Source organism: Trematomus bernacchii, unplaced genomic scaffold (genome assembly GCF_902827165.1).
Source record: "Trematomus bernacchii unplaced genomic scaffold, fTreBer1.1, whole genome shotgun sequence".
NCBI classification, from domain to species: Eukaryota; Metazoa; Chordata; class Actinopteri; order Perciformes; family Nototheniidae; genus Trematomus; species Trematomus bernacchii.
The window spans coordinates 3,290,008-3,305,753 of NW_022987839.1; the positions used below are offsets into that span (position 1 = coordinate 3,290,008).

The window sequence follows — 15,746 nt, forward strand, 5'->3', positions numbered from 1 at the left end:
GAACCTGTTGTGTTCCCTGACCACCCTGGACACAAGGGAGGAAAGTGCTAATGGGAGCATTTCTCCAGACTTGTGTGAAAGGCCAGTTGTTGTGTCGGTGACAACAGCAAGTCCGGGAAACTGGAGCAACCTCCTCCAACTCCTCTCCTGAGCTTTCTCCTCTTCTTAATTCATGATGCTCAGGTCTTTGCTGGTTGAACGGGGTCGCTGTGGGAGGACGAGGGTTCAGAAAATCCTTCACTCCCTTTGTGACATAAGTGCCCACAACATAACCAAGACAAAGGAACACCATGGCTATCACGGGTTATTTGTCTGTTTTGAATATGGAATAAAATTAATTAATTCTTGTCTCTCTGGAGGATTTTACCGACCGACTGCAGTGTCTGTCTTCAAAAGTGTCTCACTGAACACAAATGTTCTAATAGTAGAAGCAAGTAGATCCCTATGACGTCATCGTTCTTCCATCGCATAGATGACGTCACTGTCCTATGACGTCAGTGCGTCGCTGCTGGCGTCAAACAGCCCCGCCCCCTTTTACAGGTGAAACCAACAAATCGGCGCACAGTGGAAAAATATACTTTCGTCAAGCTGCTGTGTTGCACTTTAAACAACAAAAAAGCTCCAGAATTACAAGTTTCTTTACTTCCAATTATAAAAAAAGGACAATAATAGAAGAAATCTTTGGCTTCAGACCGTTCACAGAGAAAACGAAAACAGTAAACAAACACTTGATCACAGTTAGCATCAATTATGATGCTAATGAGGTTACCGTCAGTCGTCAAAGTGCACAGTTGTAATGTTTAAAGTCAAGGTGATGAATCTAGATGCAGCATTAAAATATTAAACACTTTTAAAGTCAAAGAAATTCTGTTGTTTTGTGTTATTTTGTTTAAGTGTTGTTTGCCACTCGTTCACTGTTACTCTGAAAGGACATCAATCCCCTTTCCCTCACTGACCATCCTACCTGGGCTTCATGTAGTTGAAAAAATGCACGGTCCTGTTCTGGTTTTGATCGGATTTGCAGCATTGCACTTACCGTCAGCCAAATGACACCAGATAAATTCACCCTACGAGTAGCGCGGCCACAACGTAGGGGGAAAGTACCCGGATGGGTTGCTCTCAACTTTCTGAATAGGATCACCATGATCAAGTGTAAAACTGATACCTCTCTATATTGGATGGCAACTGTTTATTTCTAATTGTGGGGGGAACTTCTGAAGCAATTGGAAACAGGACTCAGAGGCACGAGGAGAGCTGGAGCTTTGATGGCAAACACTGGTGGTTTATTTGGAGTTACGGCCGGAGAATTGACAAGACAGGTGGTCACAGCTCTACTCACGCTGTGTCACGAGTTGACACAGCGGTTGCCAAACCAATTCTGAAGAACTGTTCTGCAGCTCGAGGTTTTAACTAGTTCAGACTAGTGTAATAATCAACATTCTTTATCAGTGAGATTAAACAATTATGGACCCTGAATCTAACTAGAGCTCTCGTCCATAGAAAAGAATGTGCGCCAGGGAACCGACGTCCCTGAACAGTAAACTACCTCATGGCGGCTTGTGCTCTGTCATAGACTGGCAACAACAATGCGCCCAAGCTGCCCCCTCCTTAAGAGATAGCAGCAATACCCAAGGCCGTAGACCTATGCCATGAAAGGAGACAGTGAGAGGAGAAAATTATGAACTGTGTCGAAGGTTGAATACCTAAGCAAATTATTCCCTAACACTAATAACTTTAAAACCATATTCAGACAATATGCATTTGATAAACAAAGTATTAAGCCACACATATTCACTTGTTTCTAACACTCTGGTGAGAAAGATATTTAGTTGGTTCTGATTTTTGGAAGGAGGCATGAACTGGACATCTTTGAGAATGTTCCTGGATAAATGATTACCAACATCTTTGTTTTGACATGCTTTTATTGCCAATTAAAATGCGAACCAAACCAACACTTACTGAAAGAGTTGCAGCACACACAGTTTAAGGATGAATATCAGGCTGAACCTGCTCCTCCTCTCCTGAATGAGACACTCTGTTTTGACTGGGCCTGTGAACTGTGCGTTTAGAATGATCCACGTACCCTCAAACAGTCACCAAAATATCATACTAGATATAAACAACTCTACAGCTTTGTGCCAAGACTATAGTTTATTGATTTTAAGAGATGATGCCTCTGAGACCGCAAATCTTGGCGTCCACATAAGTAAAAGGCATGGCATGATTAAATACAAGCATATCATATAAAGCTAAAATAGTGCATTCTGAAACATCAGATGTTTATTTTCAAACAATATTCATTATAATTTGAGCATTACATTCTTGGCTTCTTCCAAGAAGGATCAGAAGGCTACTATTCTCATAGTTCATATGCTTCATCTGTTTGTGTTGTATTTGTTCCTGGTTCACATTATTTACAGAGGTTGGAGCCTGACAGGACAGTCGTGTGATATCTTGCGTGAATGTGGTGATCCCAAACCTATCAAGTCTCAAAGTAAGGCAACAGTTCTACAATGCATTTCAAAAAGAAACTAGTACAGGTGTTGAAGGGTTCTGATGTTTTCTGATTAGAAAAGCGGACGGCGGATGCAAAGTCTGGATCAATGTGAACAAAGCTCGGCCCGGATTAAGTGCTGATACGGCAAACAACATTTTGTGAGTATAAATTAGCAGATCTATTCCCAGGAACACATGTACAGTATGTGTAGACAAGTTACAACATTAGTACATCTGAATAAGGGACGTTAGGTGTGAAGAGTTCATTTCTTGTATTTTCCCAGGAGTTCTCGAGCAATAATCATTCTCTGGATTTGAGCTGTGCCCTCGTAGATCTGCAAAGGAAATGAAATAACATTTAGAAAAGTTATTCTAACGACCTCAGCCATTAGCAAATAGGTGCACAACATCCAGGGCTTGAAATGTTTTATAAACATCCCGAAATACAATTTGAACCATTCCAAAGTTGAGTGTGTGTGTACAATAGTTATTTTGAATGGAGGCTTTACCAGAGGTCATTAAAACAAGTTTGTTGTTACACTTCTGCACCTCTTGCAGTATCAACTACATTTACACTAGGGATGGGTACCGAGCCCCGGTATTAAAGGGGCCCCGGGGCTGAATTATTAAAGACCGTGGTACCGTTAAACTCCGACGTTATCTGTCTTTTTATCGGTACTGGAGACATGTAAAAAATATATGTCATATGTATTATTGCTACATAAACATTATATTGCAGTTTTAGTTTCGCCAACTCCGTTTCTAATATGCAATAAGACTACTAAATGCGTCTATGATGTATTTTCGATCTTTCCAATCCAGACGAGAGATCTCTCTCCCCCGTCTGTGTGCGAGGGGTTGAGGCAGTTTACACACACACACACACACACACACACACACACACACACACACACACACACACACACACACACACACACACACACACACACACACACACACACACACACACACACACACACACACACACACACACACACACACACACACACACACACACACACACACACACACACACACACACACACACACACACACACACACACACACCACACACACACACACACACACACACACACACACACACACACACACACACACACACACACACACACACACACACACACACACACACACACACACACACATCACACACACACACACACACAACACACACACACACACACACACACACACACACACACACACACACACACACACACACACACACACACACACACACACACACACACCACACACACACACACACACACACACACACACACACACACACACACACACACACACACACACACACACACACACACACACACAGTGTGGTTGTGGACAATGCTCGTTGCCAATAGTGCAATAAGAGTTTAGTATCTAAGGGCGGTAACACGAGCAATTTGTCTAAACATTTAGCAAAAGTGCACCACATTCAGACGGAGAAATGCACCGGGTTCGACTGTCTTTCTAGTAGCTCTGTAGCCCCATCCACGAGTAACGTTTCCACGTCAGGTATGTTATATATACCTTAATCTTCCTCCAGAAGAACCGTTAGGCCTTTGGCAGCATACCTGTCTGCCCCACCTGTGTTGCTCTGTACTAATGCATTTTTGCAGTAAATTCTTGTTTTGTTTGTTTTTTACAGTTCCGTAAGTTCACATTATTTACAATTTGTTTAGTTAATTTGCCTTTTTTTTTTTTCAAAAGAAGCGATAAGAGTACCGTTAAAGGACCGGATCGATAAGCGGTATCGATAAAAGTAGTAGTACCGTTAAAACTTTAACGGTACCCATCCCTAATTTACAATGAATAGTCTTCTTTTCTAGATGTCCTTAGGTCCAATCCCTGAAACATCAGCACCCAACCTGGTAGATCTTGGCATCTCTCATCAGCTTCTCCACGGGGTATTCGCTGTTGAAGCCATTTCCTCCGAACACCTGCACGGCGTCAGAGGCCACCTGGTTGGCGATGTCTCCGGCGAAGGCCTTGGCGATGGAGGCGTAGTACGTGTTCCTGCGGCCCTGGTCCACTTCCCAGGCCGAGCGCTGGTACGCCATCCGGGCCAACTCCACCTTCATGGCCATCTCAGCCAGGATGAAGGACACGGCCTGGTGCTGTGAGACAGGAGGAGACAGAGGGGCCTGTTAGTCCTCTACTCACCTTTTAACACTATACCTGTAACTAAAGCTAAAACAAGCATTGAAACATTTAATAAAAAATGATATCCTATAAGAAAATCATTTCAACTGAAACGAAATTATCTGATTCAAAACATAAACATAAATGAAAATAAAAAAGCCATTTGATTTTTTAGCTTAAATATATTAGTACAGTATAATTGTCCATGAATTTCAATAACATCGATCCCAAGAAACGGTACAAACAAGACACTCCAGGAGATGGCGCTATGCTTCGTTTGTCAAAGTTAATCCCTGCTGTTTTGCATATGCAATCATGGAATTCAACGACAAGAGCAAGATGTATTAATTCTAGTCGTAAGAAAAACAAAACTACTGTAAAACAAAAATATATGTTTACTAAAACAAAACCACATAGAAAACTATAGAGTTGAAAAGTCATTCTTTCAGCACTCTTCAGTAAATTCATTGAACTACAAATGGGATGTATCAGCGCTATAAGCCTGTGATGGAACGTGTGGTTTTCTGCTGATGAATGAAATGAAGAGAACCAACCTCAGCAATAAATTTTCCGAAGGTCTTCCTCTCCATTGCGTAGTTGGTTGCTTCCTCAAGCGCCCTCTGTGCCAGACCTGTGGCTCCCGCTGCCACCTGCCAAGCAATAATTACATTAGCATCATAGATACATGTCTTCAGTGATAATCACATTAGCATGAACAGTTTGGTATCCAATTGTTTGGATGTAGCAATATAATATCAGATATGAGATGTAAAACAAGAGACATTTATACATGGTGCTACAAATTTCAAGTTCAGTTACAGTAAGGAGACTTACCGGTGGCCTTGTGTTATCGAAGGCCCCCATGGCAATTTTGAATCCGGACCCCTCTCCGATCAGGACGTTCTCCTTCGGTATCCTCACATCCTCAAAAGTGATGCCTCTGGTATCGGAGCACCTCTGGCCCATGTTAATCTCCTATAAGCACAAAACAGACGAAAGCCCTGTTATCTTGTGGTGTGCATATCACAGTGAGAAACAATCCACCGGGAGGATGGGACCACTCTGACTGGATAGCAGATGTTTTCCTATCAATTCAAATCTAATGTTATTTTATACAAATACACAACATTAATCTGGAGGAAGAGTTCATAAGGAGCTCACAAGGAGACAAAAAACAAGTCTCAAAGCAGAGGGACATTTAGCAAGATTCTGTCTCTAGAAAGAACGTTAATTGTACAGGTGAATTATATACATTTAGGGGATTTTACACACAATAACATTCTAAAGAATTCTTTTGGAGTCTTGGGGATAGGCGACTTTTCCCAGATAAATTGTAAAAATGGCATCGGTTTGTATATTCTGTTACTTCCTAAAATGTACTATCACAGCTTTGGGAGCACACATGCAACGTTGCAAATTACCATTACAGGTATTACTACATTTAGCTATGGATAAAACTACATTCCTAGAACAATTGAGCCTCATCTTACCTTCCTTCCTACTATAATTCCAGGCGTGTCAGCCTCCACAATGAAGCCAGTGAAAGCCTTGCTGGTAGGACATTTAGGATCTGGGTTAGACCGGGCCAGGAGGAAGTACCTAGGAGTATAAGAGACGTAGAAAAGTTCAAAAAACCTTAGAGCAACAGACAGATGTATGTGTATTTATGAGCTTTATGGATACACATACATACATATACATATCAGTTGACAGGTTATTAGATACACCTAGCTTAAACTAAAGCAGTCTAATACAAAGTCCTTCAATAAATCCTCCTTTAACCAAAGTTATCATGTTCAGATTTCGTAGCATCACAAACATAAAAGTGGAAAATGAGTTTATATTCTTAGTGTACAATAAGAGAAACAGTACATACCAGTTTGCTTTCCCACCATTGGTGATCCACATCTTCTGCCCGTTAACAACGTACTCGTCTCCCACCTTCACAGCGCGGGTCTTGAGGCTGGCCACATCAGAGCCGGCGCCGGGCTCCGTCACACAGTACGCCTGCAGAAAACACCCAGCAGTCAGTTAACCCCGTCAGATCTGAGGCAAGAAAGAGCTATACCTGTTTTCATGTGTTATTTGTGATCTTTGCATTAATACAAATAACACAGTGAATGATTTACATAGGGCAGTGGCTATTCATTTGTTCTGTCATTTACATCCTTGGATGAAGACTTTTTTTCACATAAACAGACTATTTTTTGAATATGTGTGCTATCAACATCAACAAGCATGACTACGCCGGTGTTATTTCTCATACTTACACACATGAGAGGCTCCTCCATCATCCTACCCAGGTATTTAGTCTTCTGCGCTTCATTGCCGGCTAGAATAACAGGCATTTGCTGTGAGAGAGAAACAGATGATTAAACGTTGGATTTGAAAATCAGTTTTGAAAAATGACCATCGTGGTGGACTATATTTTGATTTGATTTCAAATAAAAAACAGGAAAAACGACTACTTACTCCCAGAGAGTTTGCTTCGATAGCGGTCTGTATGCCTGTGCAGCCATAAGCCAACTCCTCTGTGATGAGGCAGTTGTCAAAGATTGTCAAGCCCATTCCACCTGAAAACAAAGGGACAAACATAGTAAGGTGTGTCAAGGTGTTTTTACACAGGCATTAATAAACCTTCACTTAATTTTCAATTAGATAAAAAACATTTAAACATACTTAAACTGAGATGCTATTCTTTATTTGTGTGTGGGTATTTAGGCCATCACCTTCAAACTAAATTAATCTGAGACAAGATGTGCCAGGGTATACGTTGTGAAAAGATGAAATAGTCAATCAGCAAATAAATAACATACCATACTCCTGTGGAATGTGGCCATTAATTAAACCGAGTTCCCATGCTTTCTTGATGATGGGCATAGGATACTGCAAAACAGGATATTTAAGAGTTATTCAATCTTTCTAGAAAATAATATGATCACCACTTTCAGGGGACATTCACGTTACACCAGCACAAAACAAATCTATGTATTCGCCACATGATAAGGATCGGTGCAAATATTTAAAGATTCAAGATTCAGAGGTTTTAATGCACATAAGCTACAGTGTAGAAATGGCATAAGATAAAGGGTTCTTCCTTAGCCAATACTACACAGCTCCATAAACCGACAAACAAACTGAACCGTAAACAAACAACAAAATTGAATACGATTATAATTGAATATAATCTATTATTTGCATATATTATACTCACTTCACCACTCCTGTCATACTCCGCTGCAGCAGGGAGGATCTCTTCACGAGCAAACTTCCTCGCCACCTGTTGGAACTCTTTCTGTTGCTCAGACAGCTCTGTGGGTCAAAGCAGCAAAACACGAAATCAGTAACTTCAAAACTGGGGAAACTGGTCATGAATGATAGCATGATAGGTTTTAATCATCTATTCTACTTCCTTCTCACCAAATGAGAAGCCGAGGGATGCGTTGTTAGATGCAGCAGCACTGGCAGCAGCAGCAGAGCTCTGCAGCCGGATCCCCGACCGCACGCTGGCTTTGAGAAACTGTGGATGGAAAGGAGGGGAAATCAGCAACAAACTACATTTAACAGGACACCTCCACACCTCTAACGTTTTCATGAAGAATTTAGTAAAATATTAGCATTTTCCTCTCAATGTATTTACCATTGGCAAAGAGTACAAGCTACCTCATGAATGTTATATGGTCTCTTTTGAAAAAATTATATACTCTGCTACTTTTTTTACCATGGTTTACTTATCTGCTTTGTGTTGTTTTTTTAAAATTAATAATAAAGTGTGCATACTTAGTTATTTTTCATTTCTTCATATGTAAGTCTATTCTCTTCACTTTATCTGCACTATATTTCTGCTGTTGTAATAATGTACATCCCCCCGTTGTGGGACAAATAAAGGAATTCTGATTCAGAGCCAAGCTACTTTTCCCTGAACGTATTCACCTCACAAAGTTTGGCAAACATAGAGATCACTGAAATTAATCATGTAGTTCTGAAGTGAAGGAATAAATAGAATCATTAAAGACTTTTCTAACGTATTGGGTCCAACACTTTTATAAATATGCAGCACAATAAAAACCGATACACTAATTTCCCCAATTGTTTTTCACATCAAGCCATGAGGAAATGACCAACATATGCCCTTGTTTTCATTACAACACAACAGCCCAGCTCATAATGTTTTTGGCTATATTGCTGTAAGAAATGTAGGTTTACATGCCAGAATGTTTAGTTTGTAGGACACATACGTAACATTTGATGGAAAGTACCATATACCTTGACTATATCCTTTTAAAATGTGGTCAATGTATAATGTTTTAATCATGTACTAATATTAAAAAGGAAAGTCCTTGTATGTTAAAGAACTGTCGGAAATAACCGGATACTGATATCCGTTACTTGAGTTTTGTTCAACGACCTTCGCTGTTTCAAAGAAGACCAGCTAGCTGATCATTTGTGCAGAAAGACATGCTTTGCTCCTTATGTTTAGCGTTATGGTTAATGTTATCTTATGGTCATTACATAGATGACGTTGTTTTGTAACGTAACGTCAGTTTTAAAATGTATTATAACCGTTGACGCTGTTAGCTAACGTTAGCCGTTGACGTAGTTTAACTTTCCTTTGATTTAAACGAACAATGTAAACATTAGGACAATAAGACAACAAGCTGTGTGCATCACATTAACATAACTACAACTTTAAAAATATGCTGCTGAATTAAAGCTAATTTAAAGACACGTACCTTGTTGAGCAGCATTGTTGTGTGTCCTGATACCACTGCACGTATATAACTAGACTGAACACCACCACAACCTTTGTCCCACATATGCGCCAACCAATCACAGCAGCGGGATTTATCACGTGTCGTTCAGGGACATGCGGAAAATGACTTTTCCCCCAGTTCCTTACCTAACTTAACTTTTTTATAACCATAGATATGGAAAATGTTTGGTAACATTGTGGTAATGACAGCTTGTATTTGTTCTTTCACGCTTTTTATTGTTACACATGGACACAGTAAAACTAAGACTGCGTAATTTCACCCACCCTAGTATTAGTATCCAGGGGAGATAATTACGTATGTTGTCGTTGACTTTATTTCCCCCTTTACTTATTCAAGAACATATATGAACATCATATATTTTGTATACTAAAATTGACATCAGGGGTAGACTTATAAATACAAAAGTACATAAAAAAACCACACCAAGTTTGGTTGATTCATACCGTTTATAATATTCTACCACTTTGAATTGCCTTGTGTTGAAAGGTGCTATATAAATAAACAAGTCTTGCTTCATAACCAAACATGTCGGGGACTAGCAACCCTCTCCCCAAGCCACACCCCAACAAACAGTGGGACTCACACCCAGATAGATAATTTTCTTGGCATTTCACTAGTGTAGAGTACTTAATATCATGAAGTCATGTATCATTTTAAAGCTCAAGTCATTACCTACCAGTCACATATACATGACGCTTATTTTGACCCCTAACATAGCAGGGCAAATTCTGAATGCAGCTGCAAACGTCCTTATACCTAACTAAACAATGTTATGTGCCTTTTAATAGTTAATTCATGTAGAGCGCAAAAAATAGCTTTATAATACATGAAAAAAAAATACATGTTAAAAAATTGAACTGTTGAAACAACTTCAAAACATTCTTCAGCTACTCAATAATATGTATCTAATACCTAATATATATAGATCATTCCAATAACTTGTATAGACTCGTACTGCACTATTCCACATCACTTTATAACCATTTTTCTTTTTGTATTGCTCTTGCTCTTATTGTTATTATGTTGCATTGTTGGAGAAGCCTGTGACATAAGATTTTCAACTACATAATTACTCTGTAGCTATGTCAGATTGACAATAAAGAACCTTGAAAACATTGATGGTCAGAATTCATTTGAAGTTAGTGCAGTTTGTTTCTGTTCAGAACTATGCATCTGTTGTTATAATTGCCGTTGCATATTGCTTTCTAGGCAAGAAAAGCAAAACATAGTTTTTTTTAAACTAAAATTGTGGACACAGTAACAAGACAGACAGTTGTGGGGCGTTTGGATTTTATTGACGTATCAAACAGCTGAACATCTATTTGCCTTTCTTGGCCTTGATCTTCCTCAGGTAGAACTCCAGCTCCTTGCCTTCCAGGATGTAGCCGTCACACCTGCCGCACTGGCCGGGTCTGGATGCAATGCAAGCTGCAGGAGGAGAGACAACATGTCAGCTGAGGGGAACAAACGCTATCAAAAACTGTCCAACACTTGTCTATTTTACAGGGATGCCAAGCTCTGTGGCATTAATACTTTGACTCTCTTCATCATACTCTAACATTTTATTTAAATAAGAGAAATTAAGGATTTGTTAATAAACACCTTAATAAATGTAAGATCTGTAACTTCAGCACCCAGACTAGGTGAATTAAGAATGGAGCAGACGTCTGTGCAGGTAATAGGTCTTTCTCAGTCACATTATCATCACTTTCATTCAGTAGCAGAACTGGACAAAGTTATCTTCATTGAGAGACGTGCACCAGGACAGACAGCACTTTAAAGAGGCGTAAGGGACATTTTCTATGATTTAGTTTTCTTGTGATCTTGGTGGCTTGGTTGGAAATTAACCAGTGATGCAGTCCATTTAATGATTTAAGGACAATCACTACAGTAGACTACAGATGTTCAGACTCACCAAGCAGTTTTCCCTGCTGGAACTGCTCCTCCAAAAGGGGGCTGATCTTGGCCGTCTTTTTGCGCTCATCGTACTTCTTCTGGATCCTCTTTGACCTCCTCTTCCTCAGGAGTCTTAACAATGGAAAGAAAGCCCATTAGCAAGATATTAACAGAATTGCGGTACATTTCTGAAAGATGATTCTTACATGCATAAAAATGTACTACTCTATGTAATCATTACAGGGGCATCTGAAGCACTTATGAGTCCCTGCTCATATTAATTGAAAGGGTGCCTAGAGGAACTGTTAAATAAGCATTCAAATAAATAAAGACAGAAAACTAACCCATGACACTGAAGTGTTTAGGACTTTAGAAAACGGCTGAGTAAGGGGTGCAGGTAACCGGTCTTTCTCAGAGTCACATTATCATCACTTTCATTCAGTAGCAGAACTGGACAAAGTTATCTTCATTGAAAGACGTGCAACACCCGAGAGTATCACGATCTGGAATTACTAGAGAAGGTATCTTTGTGTGGCTTTAACAAAACGGATGCATTCTCAGGCCCAAGTTACACACATGAGTTATGAGTCTCTACACAAAGGGGTAGTGTAAATGGGTTTTTTTCCACTTACGAGCTTGGCTCCCTTCTTGCGTCCCAGAGGAGTGGCAAAGTGGGCCTCGTACCACTGCCTGTAGGGAAGAGAGTCCACGAGCACGATGCAGTTCTTCACCAGGGTCTTTGTCCTGACCAGCTCGTTGTTGGAGGCATTGTAGACCACATCAATGATCCTGGTCTTACGTGTGCAGCCTGTGTACACAACATAAAGAGCAGTTAGTAAAAGCAAATGACTGCTCCCATTGGACCTGTTAGACAACAATGACTAAATAAAACTTTGAAATGCTAGGCAGAGGAAACGGATCGTTCTCAGATGTCTTTGATATCAGCACTTGCATTCAGTAGCAGAACTGGACAAAGTTATCATCATTGTAAGATGCCTTTTGTGAAAGAATAAAAAAACGTACACTCAGAGCCCCATGAGAAGTTACCGACATCCAGCCTCAGAGCACGGTACTTCTTGTTCACACCACGCACCCTCACTGTGTGGATGCGACGGGGTCCAATCTAAGAAAAAATAAAGACACATTTAATGTTAGTTTTGCATTTTCCTAGGATTCAGGTTATCCATGAGTTAAGATTGTATTCTGATGTGTTGAAGCGTGTCAGAGTAACTATGACATGTCCTGGCATTGGTAAGTCAAGAACTTTGATCCAAAACGGCTCAAAAATGACAAACCTAAGGTCTCTTTATCATCACCCACACTTCAACACTGGCATGAAAGCAGGTGATCACTGTTTTACTCACTTTTGTGTTTGCAGGAGGGCGTCCAAGCTCATACTTCCTTTTCTTGTGGTAGGGCTTGCGTTTACCGCCGGTCTTGCGGCGTTTATGCCAGTTATCCCTTGAGATACCTTAATAAAAACAAACATGGATAAAGAAACACAGGTTAGATCACCACAACTCACAGGACAATTTCCACAGAATGATTTGCTATGCTTGAGCGTCAGTTCTCCAAGGTAAGTTTTCCTCAATTGAATTTGGATCCGCTTATGAGTTTCATCATGTTGCTCAAGCATTAAAACATTCAAATGATGCACAGGAGAAGGCATCTTTGTGTGGCAGTAACACAATAGATATATTCTCAGATCCAAGTTACACACATGAGTTATGATTCTCTACACAGAGCAAGGTGTATGGGAAATGTGTTTTCTTCCACTTACGAGCTTGGCTCCCTTCTTGCGTCCCAGAGGAGTGGCGAAGTGGGCCTCATACCACTGCCTGTAGGGAAAGCTGTCCACGAGCACGATGCAGTTCTTCACCAGGGTCTTGGTCCTGACCAGCTCGTTGTTGGAGGCATTGTAGACCACATCAATGATCCTGGTCTTACGTGTGCAGCCTGTGTACACAACATAAAGAGCAATTAGTAAAAGCAAATGACTTCTCCCTTTCGCTTGTTAGAGGACAACAATGACTAAATACAACTTTAAAATGCTAGGCACAGGAAACGTATCGTTCTCAGATGTCTTTGATATCAGCACTTGCATTCAGTAGCAGAACTGGACAAAGTTATCATCATTGTAAGATGCCTTGTGTGAAATAAAACAAACTTACACTCAGAACCCCATGAGAAGTTACCAACATCCAGCCTCAGAGCACGGTACTTCTTGTTCCCTCCACGCACCCTCACTGTGTGGGTACCTTAATACAAAGAAACATGCATAAAGAAACAGGGGTTAGATGACCACAACTCACAGGACAATTTCCACAGAATGATTTGCTATGCTTGAGCGTCAGTTCTCCAAGGTAAGTTTTCCTCAATTTAATTTGGATCCGCTTATGAGTTTCATCATGTTGCTCAAGCATTAAAACATTCAAATTCTGCAAACAGATTGACATTATTTGAAGCTTGTTAAATGGACTTGCTCAGCTAATTTGGTAGCAATTTTGTGGCCTTTCAAGAACCAGCATGTACCTCACGTGTCCAAGATACACTTCCCATTACCGTTCACGTTGATCAGACATAACAAACAAAACCTTATGTTAAATGCCCACAACTTCCTTCTCAAATAAGTATTCTTATTATTCATCGGGTTCGTTTTAGTGCAGCAGCTTGACACGATCACTGCCACCCTGCTAAGCTAACTAATGCTAACATGCTACAGTTAATTCGCAGATAAAACCTCTTAACGCTTTTCATGAACGGCTAACCGGTTCAGTACAAACATCTGAATACTACTGAAATAAGATAAATAGCACCAACAATTGAAACTAACTACACTGCCAACAAGCAAAGCCACCTTGGCCACACATCCTTTTCAGAATACTTAAATAAAATATAAAAACTCCAATGAAGTCAAAAAAGATAAAGCTGTATATGTTCAAATAACATTTAGCTTCAATATAGCAAACCATTTTAGATAGATATCTTCGTTAAAACATCAGATGGACAAGGATTCTCCCTCCGACCAGAGCGTGGGTATTCCTTTGCCAAAACTACACAGCTCCATAAACCAACAAACTAACTGAACCGAAAACAAACAAACCAATTGAATAAGATTTTAAAAAAGTAGAGCTGATACTAAAAACTAAGCTATATATGCTACATTTTAACAGGGAGAAAAGGCATGTGCACACATCACTCACAGACAAAAACAGAATAACATTTGTGAAGCTTTTATGTTAATCAATTAAGTCAAGCTATATTTAATGTTACACTGCCACCTATTATTTCCATATATTATATATTCATATATCATATACTCACTTCATCACCACTCCTGCCATAGTCCGCTGCAGCGGGGGGATCTCTTCACGTGCACATTTCCTCGCGACTTGTTGGAACTCTTTCCGCTGCTCGGACAGCTCTGTGGGTCAAAGCAGCAAAACCCAAAATCAGCAACTTCAATAACAACTTCAGTTATTTTTCCAAATGTGGTGAAACTGGTCATGAACGCATGATAGGTTTTAATAATACGAAATCAGCAACGCTGTTAGCTAACGTTAGCCGTTGACGTAGGTTAACTTTCCTTTGATTTCAACGAACAATTTAAACATTAGGACATGAAGGCAACAAGCTGTGTGCATCAAATTAACATAGCTAAAACTTTGAAAATATGCTGCAAATTTAAAGACACGTACCTTCCTTGTTGAGCGGCATGGTTAAATGTCTTCTTGATAGTACTAGCAGCACTAGAAGACCACGTTTGTCCCAAATATGTACCAACCAATCACAGCAGCGGGATTGATCACGTGTCGTTCCTGGGCCGAGGTGAAGTCCCGCCCATCTACTTCCGACCCATGGGACCTTATTTCGGAAAAATTATGTATTGAAGTCAATGGGGAGAGAAAACGTATCTTTCGATCCCGTTTGAATTGTGCCATGAATTACACATATGATGCTTGTCAATCTTAAAAAATAATTTCCTTCTCAAAAAAGTCCCAGTTTGTCGTAAAACTGTTGAAATATAAGACTATGGAAAATACGCAACAAGAAAGACTACAAATCCCAGAATTCCGGCCCTGCATGCTGGCTCTTACGGAACCGACGTTATAAATAATACAATCAATAAAAATGTTTGTAAAACAAATCTCACTTGCAAGTTTTAAATGTACATTACCCTTCTTAAGGTTAGTTTGGCAAAGAGGTTCTAATGTGAGGTCTTATTGTCTGAGGAACATGAAAAGTGTCTCCTTAAATAAATCCAACATAAAGCTGAGGCTATCCATCTAATGACCAGAAATAACAAACATGTTTAAAAAGCAGGTTTGTCTGTGGAGTCCTCCCTTCAGAGGTTTGTTCAGGCCTAGCAGTGTAGACACCAACCCATAATCCTCCTGCAGACACACCTGTAGA

At 40.1% G+C, this 15,746-nt stretch overlaps 1 protein-coding gene, 5 non-coding genes and 1 pseudogene across 6 annotated transcripts; all 7 read right to left on the minus strand.

The window, feature by feature from the left end:
• Positions 1 to 1,904: 1,904 nt before the first annotated feature.
• On the minus strand, positions 1,905 to 9,465 carry acadm (acyl-CoA dehydrogenase medium chain). Its single transcript, XM_034152945.1, has 12 exons — positions 9,396 to 9,465; positions 8,083 to 8,182; positions 7,877 to 7,974; positions 7,479 to 7,548; positions 7,135 to 7,235; positions 6,933 to 7,013; positions 6,539 to 6,669; positions 6,153 to 6,261; positions 5,497 to 5,637; positions 5,217 to 5,312; positions 4,389 to 4,637; positions 1,905 to 2,831 (listed from the first exon to the last, which is right to left on the minus strand). Exons 1-12 carry the CDS (start codon positions 9,408 to 9,410, stop codon positions 2,760 to 2,762), a joined length of 1,263 nt encoding a protein of 420 aa, XP_034008836.1. The 5' UTR covers positions 9,411 to 9,465; the 3' UTR covers positions 1,905 to 2,759.
• Positions 9,466 to 10,710: 1,245 nt separating this feature from the next.
• LOC117500099 lies at positions 10,711 to 15,050 on the minus strand (annotated as a pseudogene).
• Positions 11,123 to 11,188, minus strand: LOC117500420. The gene has a single exon (XR_004557790.1). It is a non-coding gene; the product is annotated as a small nucleolar RNA SNORD38 (small nucleolar RNA).
• LOC117500417 lies at positions 11,741 to 11,808 on the minus strand. The gene has a single exon (XR_004557787.1). It is a non-coding gene; the product is annotated as a small nucleolar RNA SNORD38 (small nucleolar RNA).
• Positions 12,257 to 12,324, minus strand: LOC117500412. The gene has a single exon (XR_004557782.1). It is a non-coding gene; the product is annotated as a small nucleolar RNA SNORD38 (small nucleolar RNA).
• LOC117500415 lies at positions 12,549 to 12,656 on the minus strand. Its single transcript, XR_004557785.1, has one exon. It is a non-coding gene; the product is annotated as a small nucleolar RNA SNORD46 (small nucleolar RNA).
• Positions 13,407 to 13,474, minus strand: LOC117500413. The gene has a single exon (XR_004557783.1). It is a non-coding gene; the product is annotated as a small nucleolar RNA SNORD38 (small nucleolar RNA).
• Positions 15,051 to 15,746: the final 696 nt, after the last annotated feature.

Excerpts from the sequence above, each read along its gene's own strand:
- acadm (XM_034152945.1), bottom strand. Across the intron at positions 7,975-8,082 it reads ATCCCTCGGCTTCTCATTTG|AGCTGTCTGAGCAACAGAAA; the intron begins GTGAGAAGGAAG and ends TTTGACCCACAG. Across the intron at positions 7,549-7,876 it reads AGTATGACAGGAGTGGTGAA|TATCCTATGCCCATCATCAA; the intron begins GTGAGTATAATA and ends CCTGTTTTGCAG.